General features: G+C 47.4%; 1 protein-coding gene and 1 pseudogene across 2 annotated transcripts; both read right to left on the bottom strand.

The window, feature by feature from the left end:
• Nucleotides 1–41: 41 nt before the first annotated feature.
• On the bottom strand, nucleotides 42–7,705 carry LOC119927151 (annotated as a pseudogene).
• On the bottom strand, nucleotides 7,600–20,408 carry LOC119927346 (allergen Fel d 4-like). 2 transcript variants are annotated; one of them, XM_038745955.1, is made up of 7 exons: nucleotides 20,302–20,408; nucleotides 18,592–18,728; nucleotides 14,694–14,767; nucleotides 11,891–12,001; nucleotides 9,719–9,820; nucleotides 9,420–9,445; nucleotides 7,600–7,785 (listed from the first exon to the last, which is right to left on the bottom strand). In XM_038745955.1, exons 1-6 carry the CDS (start codon nucleotides 20,395–20,397, stop codon nucleotides 9,432–9,434), a joined length of 534 nt encoding a protein of 177 aa, XP_038601883.1. In that variant the 5' UTR covers nucleotides 20,398–20,408; the 3' UTR covers nucleotides 7,600–7,785; nucleotides 9,420–9,431. The 2 variants fall into 2 exon arrangements, with proteins under 2 accessions (XP_038601883.1, XP_038601884.1); XM_038745956.1 differs by having other exon boundaries at nucleotides 9,398–9,445.
• Between the last annotated feature and the right edge of the window lie 4,809 nt (nucleotides 20,409–25,217).

Here is a 25,217-nt window from a genome sequence, read left to right on the forward strand (position 1 = left end):
TGGTGCTTCTCAATATCCTGAAATTGAGAAAGTGGGCCCCCTTAGTGGGAGACTATGAGAGGATGAGTTTGGCCAGCTTTGGGGCCTCTGCAGGCCACAGCTCTGGAGCCAAAGAGAGAAAAGTTGCGGCAGCTTACCAATCCAGTGATGAGGGAGAAGCAAGAACCCATCTGCTCCCTGGGTGGTGAACAGTGGAGGGGTTGGGTCCCAGTTAATCCATGCCCCCAGCGATACCCAGGGCGCAGAGACCAGCCAATTGATCCGGGTTATGTAAATGTTCTGGCTTTGATGCCACAAAAGTAAATTTGAGGCCGGACCTCGCCAATAGATCTGACTCAGGGAAGGAAGCCTTGCGAGAAATTGTGTTGGGCCTTGTCCATATATTGTACTATATCAAGAGTTTAGTAGGGTGTTCTACACACAATAAACACTCAAATAACATCAGGTGATCTGCCAGGGAGGGGCTAGATTTGTTGGGCTGGACTAGCCCACCTTAGGCCTTACTGGAGTGGGCTAGTCTGGACTGGCTTTGTTGAGTCAGGTTGGACTGATCAATAGTATTATTGAATGCTTACTATGTGCAGAGCACTATTCTAAGCAACTGGGAAACTACAATACAACAGAGTTGTATTGCCCATCCCACAAGGACCTTAGAGTCTACAGGGAGAGGCAAACATTAAAAAGTAGCGTGGCTTAGTGTGCAGAGTCCGGGCTTGGGAGTCAGACAGAGGTTGTGGGTTCTAATTCTGCCTCCACTTGTCTGCTGAGTGACCTTGGGCAAGTCACTTAACTTCTATGTGCCTCAGTTACCTAATCTGTAAAATGGGGACTAAAAGTGTGAGCCCCACGTGGGATCAGAGGTGTGGGTCAGGGGAGTTGGGAGGGTTGGGAGGGAGGAAGGGAAGAGGAGCGGGGGGCAGTCAGTGGGGCTCACTGCCCATGGTCTCAGGGTGGGGTTAAATGATAGGGATGGGTTGCAACTGCTGCTGCCCAGTCCCACCTGTGAGGGGTCAACACCCCCCTGCTGCCCTCACAGCCCTGGGAACAGACATTGTCAGCCTTTGTCCTATGCCACAGGTGAGTTCCTGATGTTTGCAGTTTAATAATAATAATAATAATCATGGCATTTATTAACCATTTCCTGTGTGCAAAACACTGTTCGAAGTGCTGGGGAGGTTACAAAGTGATCAGGTTGGCCCACGGGGTGCTCACAGTCTTCAACCCCATTTTACAGATGAGGGAACTGAGGCCCAGAGAAGTTAAGTGACTTGCCCAAAGTCACACAGCTGACAATTGTCAGAGTCAGGATTTGAACCCACGACCTCTGACTCCACAGCCCGTGCTCTTTCCACTGAGTCATGCTGCTTCTCCTACTTCAAGTCCTGTTTACTTCAAGTTCAAGTGCAAGTTCAAGTCTACTTCAAGTCCTGGGTGCCTCCCCCTACCCAACTATCCAGATGTTCAGTTGGGCCTGGGGAGTCTCTATCTGGGTCTGGCCTGCACAAAGCCAGGGGGCAGAGGCAGGGCTGAGGCAGGGGAATGATTTGTAAAAGCCCTGCTGGGCCCAGGGCCCTCTGAATGTCCGCATATGATCAGGAACTGTGCAGTGGAGCAGGGAAGGGAAGGCCTGGAGACAGTGAGGAAGGGAACAGAGGGGGTTATACCCTCTACCCCTTGCAGAGGAGCCAACCTATTTGTACATTCCCCAGAGAAACTGGCCAGGGACTCGAAAAGCAAAGTGGTGGCAAGAGGCACCTAAACTGTTCCACTTACCTCATGACCATGGTGACGTCCATGTTCCCGTCACTCGTGAGGGTGAAGGTGGAGGGTATTATTTTGAGGTGACTCCTTATCTTCTCCAGAAGTGGACAGTCTGTTGCCACGCCAACAATTTTCCAGTCCCCTGAAAGCTACAATAAAGGCCAGAATCACGTGACCCACCAGGAAACGGCCGGTAGGTTGGCTGGAAGGGGGGGTAGGTAGCCCCTCAGACAGGGAGGGTGTAGGGAGAGTAAAAACACCGTAACAAGAGTTTCCCACCTCGTGGACTGAGTGAATGGACATGTCCGATCCCCCTACTCCAGAAATTGAGCAACTCACAGAGCTGCCTTTCTCCAAAGTACAGGCTCCAAAGGACAGAGCATGGCCCTAGCACTGATGGACAGATGTTGACATGTGGGCTCTGAAGGGCAGTGAGCAGGGGGGAAGCAGTGGCAGAGGTCATGCTACTTCAGAATTCTCTGAGGCCTGTAGGTCAATCAATGAATGAGTAGTATTTTTTGAGTTTGGGAGAGTACAGTCTAACAGAGTTGGTAGACATATTCCCTGCTCACAGGGAGCTTATGGTCTAGAGTCCTCCCTTAGGCCCTTGGGTTACTCATGAATACCAAACAGCATTTTATCAACACACCTCTCCACAGCCCAGGACAAGGGAGAAATCAGCTGAGAAACAGATGTTCTTGTAGACTCATTATTATCAGTGGCATTTATTGAGTGCTTCCTATGTGCAGAAATTCTACAATTCTGCTATATAGAATAGATATAATAGCTATAGAATAATAGCTATAATTCCATTTATTTATAAACCTTCTATTTATTCTATTTATTCTGACAGTTTTGACACCTGTCTACATGTTTTGTTTTGTTGTTTGTCTCCCCCTTCTAGACTGTGAGCCCGTTGTTCGCTAGGGACCATCTCTATATGTTGCCAACTTGTACTTCCCAAGTGCTTAGTACACTGCTCTGCACACAGTAAGCGCTCAAGAATTATGATTGAATGAACGAATGAATGCAGAGCTGTGAACCAAGTGCTTGGGAGAGGACATTACAGCAGAGGTGGTAGTCACATCCTTTGCCCACATCGAGCTTAGATAGAATACCGGACAAATGACCAGCCTATCTTATGACTCTCCCGAGGTTCATCCCTGGGGACCCAAGATAAGAGAGAGGGTTGGAGTGGTGAGGATGATAGAGTGCAACCTTGGAATCGGGGTCTTGCTACCCAACTTATTGGCCAAGCCCAACCCCAGAACCCCTCCATCTTGTTTAGGGTAATCCATCACTGGGTCCTAGAGATCTGAGAAAGGGAGTGCTTGCAACAAAGTCCCCGACAGGAATGAAGACACTGCTGTGATGGTGGCTTATTCCCCTGCCTACTCTGCCACGTACTGAGAGCAATGTGGGGAATCCCGCTCCCACTCCAGCATCACAACCCGCCAGTACCTGATCAATATTGAAGACATGTTGCTTGGTGATCTCAACAAAAGTCTCAGGTAATTCCCCCAAATCTTCAAAGAGCTCGGCCCTGATGGCACAAACCAAGGCCAGGCCGAAACTCAGTAGCTGACCCTTCATTCTGGCAGAGTTAGCAGCAGTGAAGATGGACCGGGGATGAGGGTTCAAATGAAGGTATAGGGCTCAGAGCTCCTCTGCCCGTTTTATACCTTTACAAGGGTCTCATTTCCCCGAAAAACATGGCAGCGCACACTACGCAATTTGCCCACCATGCCCTGGGCGATAATTAAGCAGAAATTATGACATTAGTTTTGGAACAGAATGAAGTGATTGCTTTATTTAATTCCAGATCACGATGCTGTTGCTGTCTCTGGATACGCACGAATAGGCAAGAAATAATCTCATTCACTTTCAAATGGCACATTATAACGCATGGACTGGGTTTCTTGATAGCTTCAAAGATTGTGGCCAGAGCTAGAAGTGTTAAAGAGCTCCATTCATGGCAAAGAAAGGGAACTGAGTCCAGGCTTGGCATCATAAATGAAAACAAAATGGAAGCAGCAGAAGAGGTATCTTGAGGTTGCCTAGAATGGCATGAGCTGAGACAGTTTCCATGGCCATCTCTGAACCCCAAATTAACCGTAGTGTATGCACATTATTATGAGATCAGTAGACTATTTATTGTTCAGGGTGATTACCACACTGTTGAGTTTCTTGTTGGCTATATCCTGCAAGAATTGTAAAAGCTTCCTATAGTCAGCTTTAAAGCACTAAATCAGCTCTCTCCTTCCCAATCCTTGCTCCTTTCCCACTACAATCCAACCCGCCCACTTTATTCCCACCAGGAGTGGTACCTGAATATATCACACCAATGGCCCCCTTTGTGGGAGTCACACACACACAAACACCCCACCCATACACACACACACATACCCCCCACCCATATACACACACACATTGCATCTCATCCAAACACATACACATGTTGCATCCTATCCAAAGTGGTCATACCTACCAATCAATGCTTTCTTCCATTTTTGCATTAGAAATGAGCATCTGTCTCAAATGCTTGATGAGCCCAGCCCAAGTAAATGAACTGCATGCCAGTAACTTCTCAGCCATCTGAGGAATGTTACCAAGACCCAACACCTTGAATTCAAGGTGGGTAATTAAGTTCTGCACCAAGTCTCCTAGTTGATATCTGCTGTACTAAGGTGAGCCTTCAGAGGAGGAGGTAGGCTGGAATATACTTCCCAACTGATGGGCAGTGACTTGATTTGCATCCCTAAAAGAGATGTTTAGTATTCATAGACCTAGCACAGATCTTGCAGACAGCATCATTTTCATGATCAAGGAGGGCATCTGAAGAACGATATAGGTGAAAGAGAGTCAGAACTGAGTTACAGTTCTGGACAATGACCTTACCAGTTCCACACAGCCATGGAATCTTGTTCATTATAAAAGAATTGGGATAGGTATCTCTTATATTCTGAGGGTGAAGGTTCCCAGGCCTGATCTCGTGCTTCCGGCCATACACATGATGGTGAAAAATCCACCCAGGCAGCCACATTTCTGCACTTCCTTTCTGAATCAGATTCGTGATGCATTCATTCATTCATTCAATCCAAACGTATTTATTGAGCACTTACTGTGTGCAGAGCACTGTACTAAGTGCTTGGGAAGTACAAGTTGGCAACATATAGAGATGGTCCCTACCCAACAGTGGGCTCACAGTCTAGAAGGGGGAGACAGAGAACAAAACAAAACATATTAACAAAATAAAATAAGTAGAATAAATATGTATAAGTAAAATAAATAAATAAATAGAGTAATAAATACTTACAAACATATACATATATACAGGTGTTGTGGGGAAGGGAAGGAGGTAAGGCGGGGGGGATGGAGAGGGGCAGGAGGGGGAGAGGAAGGAGTGGGCTCAGTCTGGGAAGGCCTCCTTGAGGAGGTGAGCTCTCAGTAGGGCCTTGAAGGGAGGAAGAGAGCTAGCTTGGCGGATGTGGGGAGGGAGGGCATTCCAGGCCAGGGGGATGACGTGGGCCGGGTGTCAACGGTGGGACAGGTGAGAGCTAGGCACAGTGAGGAGATTAGTGGCAGAGGAGCGGAGGGTGCGGGCTGGGCTGTAGAAGAAGAGAAGGGAGGTGAGGTAGGAGGGGGCGAGGTGATGGAGAGCCTTGAAGCCAAGGGTGAGGAGTTTCTGCTTGATGCGTAGGTTGATTGGTAGCCACTGGAGATTTCTGAGGAGGGGAGTAACACACCCAGAACATTTCTGGACAAAGACAATCCGGGCAGCGGCGTGAAGTATGGATTGAAGTGGGGAGAGACAAGGGGATGGGAGATCGGAGAGGAGGTTGATTCATGCTTGGGTCCATGAATACTGTGACCATATGCCCAGTTGTTTCCAGAACCTTTTCCACCCACAGAGTCCCCAAATCAATCCATGAACCACAGGAATAGGGTTAATGAGTCTATTTATTTAGAATTGAGACAGTTCCTAAGCAAGAGTAGAGAAGGCCCAGCTCGGGGAATCCCCCTTTTGGATTCCCTTTTGGGGAAAGGGAATCTAGTGAACACCACAGACCTCAGTGAGCCAGGGGCCCTCATTCCACGCAGTGTCTGGATCACCACACATCAGCATCTCCAGCTAGTGAACAGTAAGGTCTGGTCACCACACACCCTGGGAGCCATTTACCAGCTCTGAGGCATTCTCATGGAAGGTCTGGTCTCTGACCCCAGTCTTAGAAGCTTGTGAGAGTGAAGGCAGCAGCATCAGGAGGGGGCAGCCACAGAGTAGGGTCCAGGAGAACAGACCTCATCTCCTTGGACTCACAGGGCTCCTGGAGGAGCCTTAAGGCCTAGAAAAGGGACATGGATGGCTAGTATTAGCCCTACCCATCGGCCTGGTCCTTCTCCTCCTTCTCCTTTCCCTGTTCCACTTGTCTCCTTCCACCCAGTTTTTCCTCTCCATCATGCCTGCTCCTAGCTCTTCTCTGATGCGACCTCTCCTGCCCTGCTTTGCCCTACCTCCCAACCCCTGACTGTACTTACCTCGTTCCTTCTTCTCTCATTTTTACAGCTAGAGATTTCACCTCCTCACCTCCAGACTCAATCAATCAATCAATCAATTGTATTTATTGAGTGCTTACTTTGTGGAGAGCACTGTACTAAGCACTTGGGAGAGTGTGATATAACAAAGTTGGTAGACACGTTCTTCTTCCTCCTCCTCCATCCTTTCCCTTGAGGATGGGCCCAACCCACTGTCTGAAGTCTCACTCAGCTGAATTGCAGTTCAACATGCTATTTATCACCCCTCCCATCCCGCTTGGCATTATGGCCAAGAGGCAAGGTTGCCTTGTGGAAAGAGCATAGGAAGTTAGGAGCCCTGGGTTCTAATCCCATCTCTACCACTGGTCTTCTGGGTAATCTTGAACAAGTCATTGAATCTCTCTGGACCTCAGTTTCCTCATCTGTAAAATGGGAAGAAAATACCTCCTCTCCCTTCTTCTGGGATCACAAGCTCCATGTGGGACACAGGCTGAGTCTGAGCTGATTATCTTGTCTCGGCCCTAATGCTCAGCACAGTGCTTGACCCAAAGGAAGCACTTAATAAATACCATGATTATAATACCGATGAAAGCCAGGTCATTGGGAACTGAGTTTGTTCTCTGGGGTTTTTTTTTTCCTCCTGGGAACCAATTTGCCTGGGCAGATAGCGGCCATGTCTGTTAAATCTCCCCTGAACAACAAGTGGAATTGGTATACAAGTTACAAGTACCAAGTGGGATAGAAAATGCCAAGCACTTAGTACAGTGCTCCAACCACAGTAAGCACTCAATAATTGCCATTGATTGATTAATGAGAAACAGTGTGGCCTAGTGGAAAGAGCATAGACTTGAGAGTTGGTACATTTGGGTTCCAATTTTGCCTCCCAATTGTTTGCTCTGAAACCTTGGGCAAGTCACTTAACTTATCTGTGCCTCAGTTTCCTCATCTGTAAAATGGCATCTCATACCTGCCCTCCTTCATACTTAAACTGTGAGCCCCAGTACAGGGTCCATGTCTAACCTGATAAACGTTTAACTACCCCAGCACTTAAAATAGTGCTAGACACATGGTAAGCTATATTTTTATTAATATTATTGGCATTATTATAATTAGTATTCTTCTTAATGGTAAAGAGGCTACTGTTGAGTTTCTCCTGGGGATAGGCAGGGTCCAGCAAGGTTCTCTGGAGTTGGGTTCTTCATTAGCATATCCAGAACCAAAACACCTTATTCTTTCTTTCATTCATTCAATCATATTTATTGAGTGTTCACTGTGTGCAAAGCACTCTACTAAGCATTTGGGAGAGTACAATAGGACAGTAAACAGATACATTCCCTGCCCATCAGCTTACAGTGTAGAGGATGAGCTTACAGTGTAACATACTGGAGCCGTAGGCTTGGCTTAGAGCCATTCGATGATGAGTTAAATTAGTCTTGATTCTTTTGCTTATTTAACTTAGCATGAATGTGTGCTTGAGTCTGATTCTTCTTCCTGGAAGAGAGGAGCACAGGTGAAGGGATGCTTCCAGTCCTGTTGACCTCCCTCAGACAGCAAATCCTTTCTGGCTACTTCTGACTACAGAGTGGTGGTCTCAGAGTCCAACCCCAGCCCCCATTGCCTTCAAAGTGACTCCAGCCAAGCCCATTGGCACACACTACCCACAGCTCTACTCCCACCCATCTCCTCCGTCCATTCATTCATTCATTTATTCATTCATTCATTCAATCACATTTATTGAGTGCTTACTGTGTGCAGAGCACTGTACTAAGCGCTTGGGAAGTACAAGTCAGCAACAGATAGAGACAATCCCTACCCAACAACGGGTTCACAGTCTAGAAGGGGGAGACAGACAACAAAACAAAACAAGGTGTCAAAACTGTTAGAATAAATAGAATTATAGCTATATGCACATCATTAATAAAATAAATAGATTAGTAAATATGTAGTGTTTGACAGATAGTAAACAAATTAGAGGTTCGGGGTACCTATAGAGTATAAAGACATGCACATAGATTCTCTGGGGGCATTTGGGTTAAGTACCCAAGTGCTTAGGGGATGCGGAAGTGGCCGCTGGAGAGAATTAAGTGTGAGGGGATGAGAAATTAACCAGGGAAGGCCTCCTGGAGGAGTTAGACTTTCAGAAGGGCTTTGAAGACAGGGAGAGCTGTGGTCTCTTTGGGGGCTTATGGGGAACCCTTGAAGTACTAAGGCTGGTCACCCTGCTGTGGAAAATGTTAGTAACGTGGCTCTGAAATCCAATTATTCCAGGTTCAGGGCTTGGAGAATGTGCATTGGAAGCTTAAGTAGCAGCTAACACACTTGCTTTAGTCCTAGGACTGAGTCCCAGGATGATCCGAGTTTTAAGTCTCCTCTCCCTTGCCCCATTCCTCCATTCACCGCACCTGGATAGGGGATGCCCTAACCCCGAGCATGGCCTAGTAGAAAGAGCACAGGCTGGGGAGTTACAGAACTTGGGTTCTAATCCTGACTCCACCACTTGTCCGTGGGCAAGTTGCTTCACTTTTCTGGGTCTCAGTTCCCTTGTCTGCAAAATGGGGATTACTACTACTACTACTAATAATAATATTAAGCCCAGTGGACCCCATGCCCCCTCTCTGCCTCCCCTATCTCCCACTGTCCCCTCTCTGCTGGGCTCAAGCAAAATGGAGACTCAGTGGCAGCTACTGGCTGAATATGCTGTTATATTCTCAGTATCCCACTGCCATATAATGCGGATTCAGGAAGGCCTCGTACAAACAGCCCAGCAATGGGCTGGATGGGGTGCCAGAATATGGGGAATAAATGAATCTGTGTGAAAGCAACACGGCCTGGTGGAAAGAGCGCAGGCTTGGGAGTCAGACAATCTGGGTTCTAATCCTGGATCCACCACATGCCTGCTGTGTGACCTTGGGTAAATCACTTAACTTCTCTGCTTAAATTCTCTCATCTGCAGCACAGGGACTCAATACCTGTTCTCCCTTGTCTGTAGACTGTGAGCCCCATGTGGGACCTGATTATCTTAGAACTATCCCAGCTCTTAGTGTAGTGCTTGGCACATAGTAAGTGCTTAACAGATATCACAATTATGAATCCAGAGACTCACAGAGGTAGCAGAATTTTCTCACCTAAGCTCCGGCTCAGGGGCATCGCTCTGAGGGAAGGAAAAAGAACAAGCAAATGTAAGGAGCACTTAGTTTGTCAAAGGATCCCTGATCCCACACAGGCACATAAATATTCACAAGTAACTCCCATTCTCCTTCCCAGAAGGGGTTTCCGCACTGAAATCCAGAGGCTTCACAACTTTCTCCCATGACCCTTCTGATCTCCCAAAGGCAGAACCCCATTTGATCAGGAGAACCAACCCAGTTTACTTCTCTTACATGGCAGACGAGCAAAGGGAAACAAGAGGGTTGGCGATTCTTACCAGATTCTGGAATGTTCAGTATCCCACTGGAAGGAATTCCCTCATCAGTACAGAAGTCTTCAAAATTCTTCTGACCTTTTTGGTTCTCCTTCATGGGTCTGACTAGGATCCAGAGGAGAATCATTTGAAGCAATGTTAGTGGCACTGCTGGAACCCCTGAGGTACCATCTAACAAATTTCCAAAACCCTGTTCCTTGTAGAAGTAATAATAATAATAATAGTATTTGTTAAGTGCTTACTGTGTGCTAGGAACTGTATTAAATGCAGGGATCAATATAAATTGAGTTGGACACAGTTCCCGTACCACATGGGGCTCATAATCTTAATCCCTATTCGACAGATAAAGTAATTGAGGCACAGAGAAGTGAAGTCACTTGACCAAGGTCACACAGCATACAAGTGACAGAGACAGGATCCTAACCAAGATCCTTCTGAATCCCAGGGCCAGACTCTATCCACTAGACCACGCTGCTTCTCTACGCAGTGTCAAGCACAAATCACACACAAGCCTGCTTCAACCCCACTCCTGCAGAAGAAACCCAGTGCCATTGGTTCCCTAACAACTGTTTCCTTTGGATCTGAACCATTTCAGCACTTGGTATTCACCTCATTCTCAGCCCCACAGCCTTAGAATGTCGAGTTGTCTCCGACCTAGAGAGACTCCATGGACACTTTTTTCCCAGAACACCCTATCTCCATCTGCAATCATCCTGGTTGTTTATCCATAGAGTTTTCTTGGTAAAAGCATGGAAGTGGTTTATCATAGCTTCCTTCCTCACAGTACACTTGAGTCTTCATCCTTGACTCTTTCTCCCATGCCCCTGCTGCTCAGCACTTATGTACATATCAATAATTTATTCATTTATATTTACGTCTGTCACCCTCTAGATGTGAGCTCGTCCTGGGCCGGGAACATATCTACCAACTCCATTATAATCTCCCAAGCACTCAATACAGTGCTCCGCCCTCAGTAAGCTCAGTGAATATCACTGATTGATTGATAGGGGCAAAATTCCGGAGGGATCAATCAATCAATCAGTCATATTTATTGAGCGCTTACTGTGTGCAGAGCACTGTACTAAGCACTTGGGAAGTACAAGTTGGCAACATATAGAGACAGTCCCTACCCAACAGTGGGCTCACAGTCTAAAAGGGGGAGACAGAGACCAAAACCAAACATACTAACAAAATAAAATTAATAGAATAGATATGTACAAGTAAAATGAATAAATAAATAGAGTAATAAATATGTACAAACATATATACATATATACAGGTGCTGTGGGGAAGGGAAGGAGGTAAGATGGGGGGCATGGAGAGGGAGATGAGGGGGAGAGGAAGGAAGGGGCTCAGTCTGGGAAAGCCTCCTGGAGGAGGTGAGCTCTCAGTAGGGCCTTAAACGGAGGAAGAGAGCTAGCTTGGCGGATGGGCAGAGGGAGGGCATTCCAGGCCAGGGGGATGACGTGGGCCGGGGGTAAATGGTGGGACAGGTGAGAACGAGGTACGGTGAGGAGATTAGCGGCAGAGGAGCGGAGGGTGCGGGCTGGGCTGTAGAAGGAGAGAAGGGAGGTGAGGTAGGAGGGGGCGAGGTGATGGAGAGCCTTGAAGCCCAGGGTGAGGAGTCTCTGCCTGATGCGCAGATTGATTGGTAGCCACTGGAGATTTTTGAGGAGGGGAGTAACATGCCCAGAGCGTTTCTGGACAAAGACAATCCAGGCAGCAGCATGAAGTATGGATTGAAGTGGGGAGAGACAAGAGGATGGGAGATCAGAGAGAAGGCTGATGCAGTAGTCCAGACGGGATAGGATGAGAGCTTGAACGAGCAGGGTAGCAGTATGGATGGAGAGGAAAGGGCGGATCTTGGCAATGTTGCGGAGCTGAGACCGGCAGGTTTTGGTGACAGCTTGGATTTGAGGGGCGAATGAGAGAGCTGTTGGGTAGGGACTGTCTCTATATGTTGCCAATTTGTACTTCCCAGAAGCTTAGTACAGTGCTCTGCACATAGTAAGTGCTCAATAAATACGATTGATGATGATGAGTCGAGGATGACACCAAGGTTGCGGGCTTGTGAGACAGGAAGGATGGTAGTGCTGTCAACAGAGATGGGAAAGTCAGGGAGAGGGCAGGGTTTGGGAGGGAAGACAAGGAGTTCAGTCTTGGGATGCCACATACCTAGGAATTGAATCAGTTTGTAGACCTCTCCTTCATTGTTGTTTTGTCCATAAAGAATAGCATAGGATAGGTAATCTGTCTTCACAACAGCAACGATGTTCTCTCCAAAATCTGCAGGGGGAAACCACTAATTACAACAATGTAAGAGCCTTGGGCCAAACACAAAACCTGCCTCCAACCCAGTAAATTAGCTCAGCTGCACGCCACTACTTTTTCCATCTTCCCCTGAGCTGTCTGCTTCAACAGTTGCAGGTGATGGAATGACCGTGGCTGGGATGGGACAAACAACTCTGTAACCTCTCGCTCCCTCTACTGCACTGCCCATCATCACCATCTTTGTGTCAGGGGATTGTTTTGGCCAGGACTTTGAAGCCTGTTGGTCTCAAGAGTTTTTCCTGTGATTGGAAGAAGGATGCATAGGCCTGAATGGTCACCGAGGGAAGAATCAGTCAGCTTTGTTCTTATCATCAGGCAATGTTTCTCAACTCTGTGTCACCCCCACGTAATAATAATAATAATAGCATTTATTAAGTGCTTACTATGTGCAAAGCACTGTTCTAAGCGCTGGGGAGGTAACAAGGTGATCATGTTGTCCCACAGGTGGCTCACGGTCAATCCCCATTTTACAAATGAGGTAACTGAGGCTCAGAGAAGTTAAGTGACTTGCCCAAAGTCACACAGCTGACAATTGCCGGAGCCGGGATTTGAACCCATGACCACTGACTCCAAAGCCCAGCCTCTTTCCACTGAGCCATACTGACTTCCACTGACACCAGAGGCAACTGAGGGCTTGGAGACTTGTTTCCTTAGAAACATTTTGCAGCTGGCTCTGCGGGGTGGTAGTGGAGTCATTACCAGCACTCTTCTTGGCCTGTTTCTGAACAGACCCACTTCTACCTCAGAGGTCACCCTCCCTAATCTCAACCCTAACCCTTACTCTGACCCTAACCTTAACCGCAATCCTAACCCAAACTCTAACCAACCATAACCCTCCAGCAAATCAGGCATTCTGCTGCATTCTTGTAGTCTTCACAAGCCTTTTTTATGGCATTTGTTAAGAGCTTACTATTTGCTAAACATTGTTCTAAGTGCTGGGGCAGATACAGGTCACTTCACTTCTCTGTGGCTCAGTTAACTCATCTGTAAAATGGGAATTGAGGCTGTGAACCCCACGCGGGACAGGAACTGTGTCCAACCCAATTTGCTTATATACACTCAGCATTTAGTATAGCACCTGGCACATAGTAAGCACTTAACAAATACCACAGTTATTATTATTATTATACAAGCTAATCAATTTGGACATAGTCCATGTCCCACATGGGGCCCCTAGTCTTAATTCCCATTTTAGACGAGGTTACCACGGCACAGAGAAGCCAAGTGACTTGCCCAAACAGGCAAGTGGTAGGGCAAGGATTATAACCCAGATCCTTCTGAATCCCAGGCCCGGGTTCTAACCACTAAGCCAGCCTTCTCCCCATCCCCTCCTGGCCCTGCTCCTGCCTTCCTCCTACCCTCATTCCTTCTCCTTCCCCTCACCCCCACTCTACTTCCTTTCTTTCAACAAGACCTACTTCCTTTTCAAATGGCCCAGTGGAATGGTGAGAACTGGCTACAGATGTGGGGTGGCCAGAGAGGGCCGGACCATCGGGGCAGAAATGAGAGGTGCCCGGGAAATGAATCAGTAGACAGACTTCCCACTCCTCCAGAGCAGACCAAGTTGGTGGAACAGAGTGGAGGAGGGTGGGGAGCCCTGGCCCCAGGGAAGACCCATTAAGCCTATCTCCCTGCAGATATAAAAGGTCACCAGTAGCAACCAGTAGCAGGTCCCCCTTATCCTTTGCTATCCCTGGACTGTAAGCTCGACTCTAGACTGTAAACTCAGAATGAGCTGGGAATGTGTCTGTTTATTGTTGTATCATACTCTCCCAAGCTCTTAGTACAGTGCTCTGCACACAGTAAGCGCTCAATAAATAGGAGTGACTAACTGACTTTGAATCTGGGCCAGACTGAAAGCGAAGGAGGAAAAGGAGAACTAACTGTCCCTTCCATTCACACTAACAACTAGGTTTCTGACCAGTGGGGCTGAAAATCAATACGAAATATCAAGGGCTATGGAAATCAAAATACAATAATGATTTATACACTGGTTGTTATTATCACTATCTCGTTAGCTTCGTAGAAGAAAACATGATTGAGTTACTCTTCTACCCATAGAGGCATTTCTCAATAAAACTAAATATACTAATCTCAGGAAATCATTAAGAAGTGAGAAGACCTCATGACCCCACCTTAAACAGAGGTCTTTGCCACTGCAGCTCACTGGGACTGTGTGTCTGACAGTCATTCTTTCATTCATTCATTCTTTCATTCAATCATATTTATTGAGTGCTTACTGCATGCAGAGCACTGTACTACGTGCTTGGGAGAATACAATGCAACAATAAATGAATTTACAGCCTAGAAGGGGAGATAGATGCTTTGACAATTTGGAAAGGTCATTTTCCAGCATGGTGAGGAAACCCTCATTTGAAGTTGTGACCCAGGGGGAATTTCCAAGTGAAAGAGAGTGCTTGAAGAACCCTGGGTGAACTTGGGACCTGCATGGCCTGTAGAGGTTCTTGGGAAAGCCAGGATCTGGCTGACCCAAGAAAGTCTGCAGCATGGCCCAGTGTCAAGGCGGAGGGGAGCAACTTTCCCCCTTGTCCTCAGGGGAGGTGGCCAGATTAGTGAAACACTATAGCTAGGAGTCTCCTCTACTGTCCCCGAGCTGGACTGATGGGGCATTCTGTCAAGCACTCACAGGAAACTGTATAGCGGCCTGGAGTTTCAGTCTTCTGCATGATCAGGTGAAATTCCTTACATGTGCCATTTATCCTGGAAAACATGGATGAAAGGGAGAGAATATCATCATCATCATCAATTGTATTTATTGAGCGCTTACTGTGTGCAGAGCACTGTACCAAGCGATTGGGAAGTACAAATTGGCAACATATAGAGACAGTCCCTACCCAACAGTGGGCTCAAAGTCTAAAAATATCTGCCTAAAGTAAATCAGTCAATAAATTGTTTGATTGATTAGAGGGTGACAATTCCTGGCTACCTGGCTTTGATGGGCCTTCTGCCTGGCCACAGGGCCCGAAACCCATGATAATTTGAGGGCTGTGATTCCACAGGAATAGTAGTGGGGAGGAAGGGTGTGAAACAGAGATGAAAAATTCAGTGGCTCCAGGGAAGGGCAACAGCTTCCAGCCCTTAGGTCGGTTAACCAGGGGATTTAGCCGGAGCCCTGGCTTGCTTCAGAGTGATGTGAACTTCCCCCTGGTACCCCTTCCTCCTGGTAGCCTCACAAGGAGGCCTGGAGTAGGGCCACTTGCCCAGCCAGCCTGAGGGAGTCCTGGGACAAAAGGAAGGAGGAGCTAACATCCATCGCTGAGTGGGTACTGGGAGGAGTTCACTTCACTGTGGGGGCTGGGGGGAGCTACCACGTACTGTGGGGGGGCTGGGAGGAGCTACCATCATGGCCGGTGGATGGGGTGGGGGCGGAGCGGGAGGGTAACTGTGAAGAGCTTTCAAACTCCCAGCTGGATCCTACAGTCCCTTCTGTCCCTTCTTCCAACTCCCCCATCCACTCTTCCTGTTCATCCCATTAAGCCTTTCCCTTCATATGGGTAGGATTGTCTTATACCTGCAGCACTACCTGGCCTTGAGGTTCTGCAATTAGCCTACCCAGGCAGCTCTGAGCTCCCTGAAAGGGCCTGGAGATAGGCCCAGTGTTGACTTAGTCATCACTTGCGCAGCGCAGGCTGGCTGCCTCACCCTTCCTCCGCTTCGCACAGCCTGGTTCACCCCTGCCAAGACCCCAGGGCAGCTCTTGGCACCAGGCTTCCTCCATTCCCTCCCCAGCTTAGGTCATTGCTGGCCTGCTTGCCTTTGGAGTGAGCAGTGTACCTTGTTAGGGAGAAGAGAATTGAATGTGAATTTAACTGTGGTCTGTTTTCCAGGATAAATGGCACATGAAAGGAATTTCACCTGATCCTGCAGAAGAATGAAACTCCAGGCCAATATACAGTTCCCTGTGAGTGCTTGACAGAATGACCCATCAGCCCAGCTAAGGGACAGTAGAGGAGAGCCCTTACCATATGGTGTGAAAGTATGTGTGTGTGTGTGTGTGTGTGTGTGCATGCACACACCTATGAGGCTGTGATGTACACAACTCGGAGAGGGTTATGTGTCCATGGGCTATGGTTGTGAACTGGAACTGTGGGAATTCATCTTTCTTGGTGAAGGAAGGCTAGGGCTAGTTTTTGGAAGGGGACAGGGACCTTCGTGGAGCTGATAGCAGCCCCTGAGGGCAGCAGCAGTGGTTCCGTGCTGTGATGACGATGAGGGTTGAGAGAGGGGCAGGGGGAGATCACTGCTCAGCTGGCAGTAGGGTCTCCTGAGTTTGGAAGCCCCTCTCTGTCATCTCCTCCCCAGTGAAAGCACCTCTCTGCACTCCCTCCCCAGCCCTTGCTGCAGTCCACTCTTACATTTGAGGCAGGGCAGATTCGATTCCAGCCTCACTGTCCTATAGGGCTGGGCCAGGAGAGCTGATCTGAATTGGGGTTGAGCAGAGTCCCTACTGGCAATACCAGTCTGACCAGTCCCCAGGACCAGCAGTTTCCCTAGCAGGACAGGCTGAGTAAAACAGGGCCATTCCTAGGGGCAAGCCCACCCTTCCAAGGATTTTCCAGAGGGGTGGAAAACAGAGTTTGGGATTCCCATTTTGTTTTCAGCCCAAGTCCCCCAGAGACTGAGCTATTGGGGCCTTCTGCCCAGGATTTCGGGGTATGATTCTGTGCAGCATACGGCACACAGTAACTTTCTCAACTTGAGATAATAACAATAATAACTGTAGTATTTGTTGAGCACTTACTATGTGTCAAGCACTGTTCTAAGTGCTAGAGGCAATACAAGCTAAACAGGTTGAACACAGTCCCTGACCCACATGGGGTTCACAGTCTTAATCTCCATTTTACAGGTGAGATAGCTGAGGCACGGGTAAATTAAGTGACTTGCCCAAGGTCACACAGCCGACAAGTGGTAGAGCTGGGATTAAAACCCAGGTCTTCTGACTCCCAGGCCTGTGCTCTATCCACTAGACCATGCTGCTGTATTTATATATTTATCTATATTTATATTTATAAATATAAATTTGCATTTATTTATGCTATATTTATCTCCCAAACCAGCCCCACACCGAGCGACTACTTATTCATTCATTCATTCATTCAATCGCATTTATTGATTGATTGACTGTGTGCAGAGCACTCTACTAAGCGCTTGGGAAGTACAAGTTGGCAACATATAGAGACGGTCCCTACCCAACAACAGGCTCACAGTACAGAAGGGGGAGACAGACAACAAAACAAAACGTGTGGTCAGGTGTCAACCTATCCCTGCTCTTGCCCTGCAATCCTCTTCTAATCACCCACCCCTGGCCCCTTCTCTCAGACACACACCTGCATCTTCTCTTCATCTTTGGACACCTTTTGCCCTTCAGCACCTCTGCCCATGCTAAATAAGTCTCCTTAATAAACCAGACCCATATCTTTGCTGCTGCATCCCCATAGGGCATCTACACCTCTGGCAGGTCAACTGTGGTGGGGAGGAAAGAGTCACCACCCCCAACCAGCTCTCTAAGCATGTAAGCAGCAGATCTTCCTGTTCTGTCATCTTCTAGCCTGTAAACTCCTCATGGGCAGGGAAGATGTCTGCTAATTTTTGTCTGCTGTGTGACCTTGGGTGAGTCTTCCCCCTAATAAGCCCTCATTTCCTCTACTCCCTCTCTTTTCTGCATCGTGCTTGCACCTGGATTTGTGCCCTTTATTGTCCCGTCCTCAGCCCTACAGTACTTATGTACAGATCCATAAATTATACATTTATTTTAAAGTCTGTCTCCCCCTCTTGACCTTCTGACTCTCAGACCTATGCTCTATCCACTAGGCCATTCTGCTTCACTTATTATGTTCCAGGCACTGTATTAAGCACCAGGGTACATACAAGTTAATCAGGTTGGACACAGTCCCTGTCCCATACTGGGCTCACAGTCTTAATCCCTACTTTAATGACAAGGTAACTGAGGCACAGAGGAGTGAAGTGATTTGCCCAAGGTCACACAGCAGACAAGTGGCAGAGCCACTTAGAACAGGGATTAGACAGAGTGGGGATTAGAACCCAGGTCCGTGCTCTTTCCGCTAGTCCATTTATCTATTCAGTGTCGGTTCTGTGTTCAGTTCCCACATCCTCATGCCAGTAACTCAGCCTGGGGCGGGAACTGGGGCCTCCTAACTGGCAGTGGGTAAGGTCTTAGCAGAGGCCCTGAAAGATCAGTGCACCTTCTCTGTGGATCATCTGGGTGAAATGCTGGAACCAGCTGTTCTTGGCCATGAGAACTGTGTTCCCCTTCCCAGTCAGGTGCCCTATCCCTGCCTGTGGTCAAGAGACCTTTCTGGTAGCGACCTGTTCCACCTTTCACCTTCCTGGGTGGATCCATGAACCTTGAAGTTCTCCTTGGCCTTCACACCCAACACCGATTTTGGAAATGGAGCTACACAGTTCCACCCAGCCCTGCCCAGCCAATGCCCCCCGGGAGATGGACAGTGTGACTAGAAGCGTGATGGCTTGGAGGAGGGCTTAGCCACAGGCAGGGTTTTTACCTCTCATTGAAGGTGAAGTCCAGATTTCCCTCGACGGTGCGGGCGACATTGACGACAAACACTCTCATGTGGCCGTAGACTTCGATGAGTGGTAGGTTGTCCGATGCCAAGTAACGGGAGCGCCAGGGACCTTCGAACTAAAGAGTTTCATTCCACCTCATTCTCTCCCCGGAAACGGGGGTGGGGTCCTGAGACAGATGCTCGAGGGGACCCTCTTCTGGAGGAAGTCCCATCTGCCCCAGCCCAGACAGGGGGCACCCCTAGCTCTGGTGGACCACAACTGTGGACATCACAAGGAGAGCTCCCATATTGGCGCTGCAGTGTTCCCGTCATTAGGTAGCCGGGCCCCAAGTTGAAGTCAGTCCCTCCCCCTGCCTCAATCAATCAATCAATGGTATTTATTGAGCACTTATTGTGGGCAGAGCACTGTACTACGTGCTCCAGGGGGATACAGTACAATGGAGTTAGAAAGTACAAGCCCACAAGGAGCTCACAGTCTAGGAGGGGAGATGGACATTAAAATAAATAACAGGGTAAATGGCAGAATATAAGAATATGGGCATAAGCAACCAATCAATGATATTTATTAAGCACTTACTATGTGCAGAGCACTGTACTAAGCACTTGGGAGAGGACAATATGACAGAGTGCAGTACAGTACATTAGTGCAGTGGGGCTGAGGGTGGGGTGGAGAGCAAGGGCTTTATGCATACAGATCCATAGGCATAGGCAATGTTGACTGGGCTGCTCTTTTTGCCCCAGGTTTCTCACATAAATTCCCTACCATTGACTTTAATGTACTCAATCAGCCCTCCCCTTTCTATCTTACCTTACTGATCTTCTACTATAACCCAGCAAGCAAGCTTCGCTCCTCTATTGCTAACCTACTCATTTTACCTTGGTCTCATCAATCTCACCGCTTAGCCCTCACCCATATTCTGCCTCTGTCTTGGACCTCCTTCTCTCCTTGTATCTGACAGAAATTCTTTCCCTAACGTCAAACCCTTATTAAAACCACATCTCCTCAAAGGGGTCTTCCCCCTAATAAGCCCCCATTTCCTCTACTCCATCTCTTTTCTGCATCACGCTTGCACTTGGATTTGTGCCCTTTATTCACCCGCCCTCAGCCCTACAATACTTATGTACAGATCCATAAATTATACATTTATTTTAAAGTCTGTCGCCCCTTCTAGACTGTAAGCTCCTTAATCAATCAATCAATGTATTTATTGTGCATTTACTATGTGCAGGGCATTGTTCTAAGAACCTGACAGAGTACAATACAAGAGAATTGGCAGACACATTCCCTGCCCATAATGAGCTTACAGCCTAGATGGGAAGGCAGACATCAATATGAATAAATAATTTATAATAAATAATTTAAAGGTATGTATATAAGTGCTGTGGGGTTGGGGGCGGGGCGAATATCAAATGTCCAGTGCTTTGCACACAGTAGGCACTCCGTAAATCGTTTGATTGATTGACCAGTTACAGAGGAGGCAAAAATGGGAATTTTTTCTTCCTGCCTAGGCCAGAAGGGACCCCTTTATGGTTTAGATGAAGAATCCATCTATCTGGTTATTGATGACATGACGGTTTCAACTTGATCATCTCCAGTTGATGCCACCAACTCCCCACCACTGAACTATCCGGTCCTGGTTCCTCCCTCCCTCCCTCCCTAGATTCAAAGTCATAAGGGAATCACATTACCTTGCGGTCATTGAAGTCATCCTGCAGACCACGTTCTGCCTGGACAGCAATGACCAAGGCCAGCCCAAAGCTCAATAACAGAACCTTCATCCCCATTCACCAACAGCAGCTCACAAAGTGAAAGCAGTTCTTGGGAACATTCAGCACTCTCCTGCTTGCGCGTTTTATAGCCGTAAATAGTAGTACATAGTATGCAATGGAAGAGGTTGGCTCTTACCCCACACCATCCTGATCCCAAATTAAGGATGTGTTTTGTAAAAACAGAGATGATATTTATCAAGCATTAAATGACATCTTTCTAGTTGGATCCCAATGGAAACCACTCCTTTCTCAAGAATTATAACAGAGAAGCCCTTTCACTGCCCAGAGGCCAAACACTGTGTTTCATTTGGATCGCAAACTAAGTGAAAATCATCAATGACCTTTCCCACCTGTCTGGAGAGACAGTCTAGTGAAGATTTCATTCTTCATTGTGATATTTGTTAAACACTAATTATGCACTGGGCACTGTTCTTAGAAATAGGGTAGTTTTGGACACAGTCCCTGCCCCACATGGGGCTCACAGTCTTAATTCCCACTTTACAGATGAGGGAACCGTGGCACAGAGAAGTTAAGTGACCTGTCCAAGGTCACAGAGCAGACACATGGCAGAGTTGGGATTAGAACCCACGTCCTTCAGACTCCCAGGCCCGTGCTCTGTTCACTAGGCCATGCTCCTTCTACATTGTCTTGTTGCACCAATATATCAGTAGAACTGGGTGGTCACCTGAAACCTGTACTCAACTCTAGATGTGGCAAGTGATAAAGCTGTGACCTGCAACTTTTTTGTGATGGGGAAGTATTTCAGGTCTCAGTAAGTCAGACCACTGGGCAGGGGCAAGGGGCCAGGGACTGAGGAGGAGGAATCAATTCTTGGAATCTGGGGACTGGGAGAGGGTAAGACTTCAAAACAGGGATAATCCCCCAATCTCAATAAATCAAGCATGGAATCAATCAATTGATCAATAGTACTAATCATATGCTGATTGCAGAGCACTCTACTAAGGATTGGGGACAGTTCAACAGGTACAATGACATGTTCCCAGCTCACAGGGACCTTGTGATCGAATGAGGAAGTGGGGCTTGAAAAATGAATAAGAGCAGTCAGAAAGGCAAGGATCTGGTAGATAGTAGATTTGACAATGTCTGGATGAAATACAATAAATAATTCAATATGTAAAAAGCAATTAAATGCACACATGTACATGAGTCCAGAGGCTGGGGAAGAGTACATAAATGCTAAGGGTGGGTGTTAGGTTGATACACAATGTGCCTTATGGCTTTTATTTGATTTGATTTTTGCAGCTATCTCATTATGAGCATCCATACCAACTCTGTTGGATTGTACTCTCTCAAGCATTTAGAACAGTGCTTTGCACTCAGTAAGCACTCAAAAAATGCAACTGATTGACTGGTCCCTAGCCTCTCATTTCATGTCATTTTTGTGTCCCTATTGTTTTTGGTTTTCCTCATGCTTGTGACTCCCTTTCCCCCTGATTTCTTAGGGTGTGATCTTCTCAAGGGCCAGGGAACCTGTCTAATTCTCACTGGTAAATAATTTCCCAGTGCAGTGTGCAGCACAGTAAGTCCTTAAGAAATACTATTACTATGTGACTTGAGGTGGTAGGAATTAATGGGGCAGGCTTCCTGGAGGAGCCAGGATATTTTGAGACCTTTGAGAATGGGAAGGGCAGAAGTCCTTGAGCTCAGAGTTTTGAAAATGGAGAAAAGCCCACCTGTGGTCCCTTCTCCTACTGACCTGCCCACCCACCTTCCCTCTGTGCTCTGTTAAGTCAGATGTGCCAAAGACTCCCATTTTCCCCCTTCGTTCATTCCCATTCCAGCCTGCAGTTCGGTGGTGGGAAGAATCCCAGTTCTACCTGACTTGGAGAACTCCCTCCCCGAGAGTTAGTAACTGTAAACTAGTTGTGGTCAAGGAATGTTTCTGTTTTTTATTGTATTTTACTCTCCCAAGTGCTTAGTACAGTGTTCCGCACACATAGTAAGCACTCAATAAATACAATTGAATGAATAAATGAATGAAACTCAGGTGACTGCCTGCAGGGGGTGGCCTGTTGTCCTCTCTCCCACTCGCCTCTGAGAAGGTTGTGGTGGTTTGAAATACTTGGCCTAGGGGAAAGAGCCTGGGCCTGAGAGTCAGAGGACCTATGATATAATCTTGCCTCTGCCACCTGCCTGCTGTTTGACCTTGGGCAAGTCACTAAACTTCTCTGGCCTCAGTTTCCTTAACTGTATAATCTAGATTCAATACCTGTGGCCCCTCCTACTTAGACTGTGAGCCTCATGTGGGACAAGGTCTTGTGTCAATCAATCAATCAATCAATCATATTTATTGAGCATTTACTGTGTGCAGAGCACTGTACTAAGTGCTTGGGAAGTACAAGTTGGCAGCATATAGAGACAGTCCCTACCCAACAGTGGGCTCACAGTCTAGAAGGGGGAGACAGAGAACAAAACAAAACATATTAACAAAATAAAATAAACAGAATAGATATGTACAAGTAGAATAAATAAATAAATAGAGTAATAAATGTGAACAAACATATAAACATATATACAGGTGCTGTGGGGAAGGGAAGGAGATAAGGTGGAGGGGAGGAGGGGGAGAGGAAGGAGGGGGCTCAGTCTGGGAAGGCCTCATGGAGGAGGTGAGCTCTCAGTAGGGCCTTGAAGCGGGGAACAGAGCTAGCTTGGAGGATGTGTGGAGGGAGGGCATTCCAGGCCAGGGGGATGACGTGGGCCGGGGGTCAACGGCGGGACAGGCCAGAACGAGGCACGGTGAGGAGATGAGCGGCAGAGGAGCGGAGGGTGCGGCTGGGCTGTAGAAGGAGAGAAGGGAGGTGAGGTAGGAGGGGGCGAGGTGATGGACAGCCTTGAAGATGAGGGTGAGGAGTTTCTGCCTGATCTGTGTCTGATCTGTTTATCTTGTATCTACCCCAGCTCTTGGTACAGTGCTTGTTTGTAAGTGCTTAACAAATACCACCGTTATTATTTTGATGATTATGAATAACAGGCAGCCAGGACTGGAACAGTCAGGAGTCTGGGGAGATAAGGAAGAGAATGCCTTTGTTTACTGTCACTGATCCTCAGTCGTTGAATTTAACCTCTCACTGTTTTTCTAGGTCAAAGAGCCCCCATTTCCGTTGACAGAATCTGAGCAACTGCCCATATGCACAGCTACGCCTCCCGTAAGTGCTTAATCAACTGATTCCATATTCATTGGCATTATTGCTATCCCAAACCTTTCTTTTCCGTCCTATTGCTAGGTCCTGTGTGGGCTCATCTCCTCAGAATTTCTTCCTGATCTCCTTCTTTCCTTCCTTTCCCTCTGGGCCTCTCCTTTTGGATATTTCTGCCTCATCTTCCCTTTTGTTCTGGATTCCCCTGGCTCTCCTTGCATGAGGAACAGCACAGCTTATTGGAAAAAGCATGGGCCTGGGAGTCAGAGAACTTGGGTTCTAATCCCTGCTGTGCCACATGTCTGCTGTGTGACCTTGGCCAAGTCAATTAAATTCTCTGTGCCTCAGTTACCTCACCCGTAAAATGGGGATTCAGTATCTGTTCGCCTTCCATGTGAGCCCTGTGCAGGACAGGAGGGACCGTATCTGACCTGATTATCTTGTATCTTCCCCAGCACTTAGAGCGGTGTTTGACCCATAGTAAGAACTTAACAAATACCATCGTTTATTATTATTATTAATATTATAATCATAATAATATTATGTGCAGGCACTGTTCGAAGTATTGGGGTAGATACAAGCTAATCAGGTTGGACTCAGTCCTTGTCTCCAAATGGGGCTTATGATCTTAATCCCCATTTTACAGATGAGGGAACTAAAGCACAGAAAAGTGAAGTGACTTGTCCAAGGTCACCCAGCAAAAAGGGGCAGAGCCGGGATGAGGACGCGGGACCTTCTGACTTCCAAGCCCATGCTCTATCCACAAGCCACGCTCTGTCTCTCTTTCTCTCTGCCTTTCTCCCTGTCTCCAGGAATGGCAGTGACAAATAGGCTAATGGCCATGCAAGTGGAAATGAGGAGGACCAAATAAGAGGGTACTAGGGGGACCCAGCCCCTCCCTGGAGGATGAAGGAATATTGCCATTTCTCAGTGTTGGGACTGATTGATGATGATGATATTTGTTAAGCACTTTCTATGTGCCAGACACTGTTCTAAGCACTGGGATAGATATGAGGTAATCAAGCTGGACACTGTCCCTGTCCCAAATGGGGCTCACAGTTTCAATCCCCATTTTACAGATGAGGTAACTGATGCACAAAAAAGTGAAGTGACTTGCCCAAGGTCACATAGCAGACAAGTGGCAGAGCTGGGATTAGAACCCAGGTCTTCTGACTCCCAAGCTCGGGCTCTTGCCACTAAGCCTCACTGCTTCTCACACGTTCCCCGCCCTTCCAGCTCAGAGTTTCATCTTTGAAACTGCAAGCAACAAACACAATGGCACAAAAAGGGTCAGTTGTTGTGAGGGCCTGCGGTTGTTGAACTGTGGGTCTCCTGTTGTCCTTATCAGTAAAACGTCCTACTCTAACCCAGCTGGCACATCCAACTCTGCTAATACCAACCTATTCACTCCTCTCAACCTTTAAGCTGCCAACACCTTGCCCATGTCCTCCCTCGGGCTTGAAGCACCCCCCACCTTCTTTCATAGAATAATTGTGGTATTTGTCAAGCGCTTGCAATGTGCCAGACACTGCTCCAAGTACTGAGGTTGATACAAACCAATCAGGATGGACACAATCCCTGTCCCCCATAGGGTTCACAGTCCCCATCTCCATTTTATAGATTGGTCTCTTCATTTGGGAGAGAATTGGATTCCAGTGGTCTCTGTTACCTTTCCCT

Source organism: Tachyglossus aculeatus, chromosome 4 (assembly GCF_015852505.1).
Source record: "Tachyglossus aculeatus isolate mTacAcu1 chromosome 4, mTacAcu1.pri, whole genome shotgun sequence".
Lineage (NCBI taxonomy): Eukaryota > Metazoa > Chordata > Mammalia > Monotremata > Tachyglossidae > Tachyglossus > Tachyglossus aculeatus.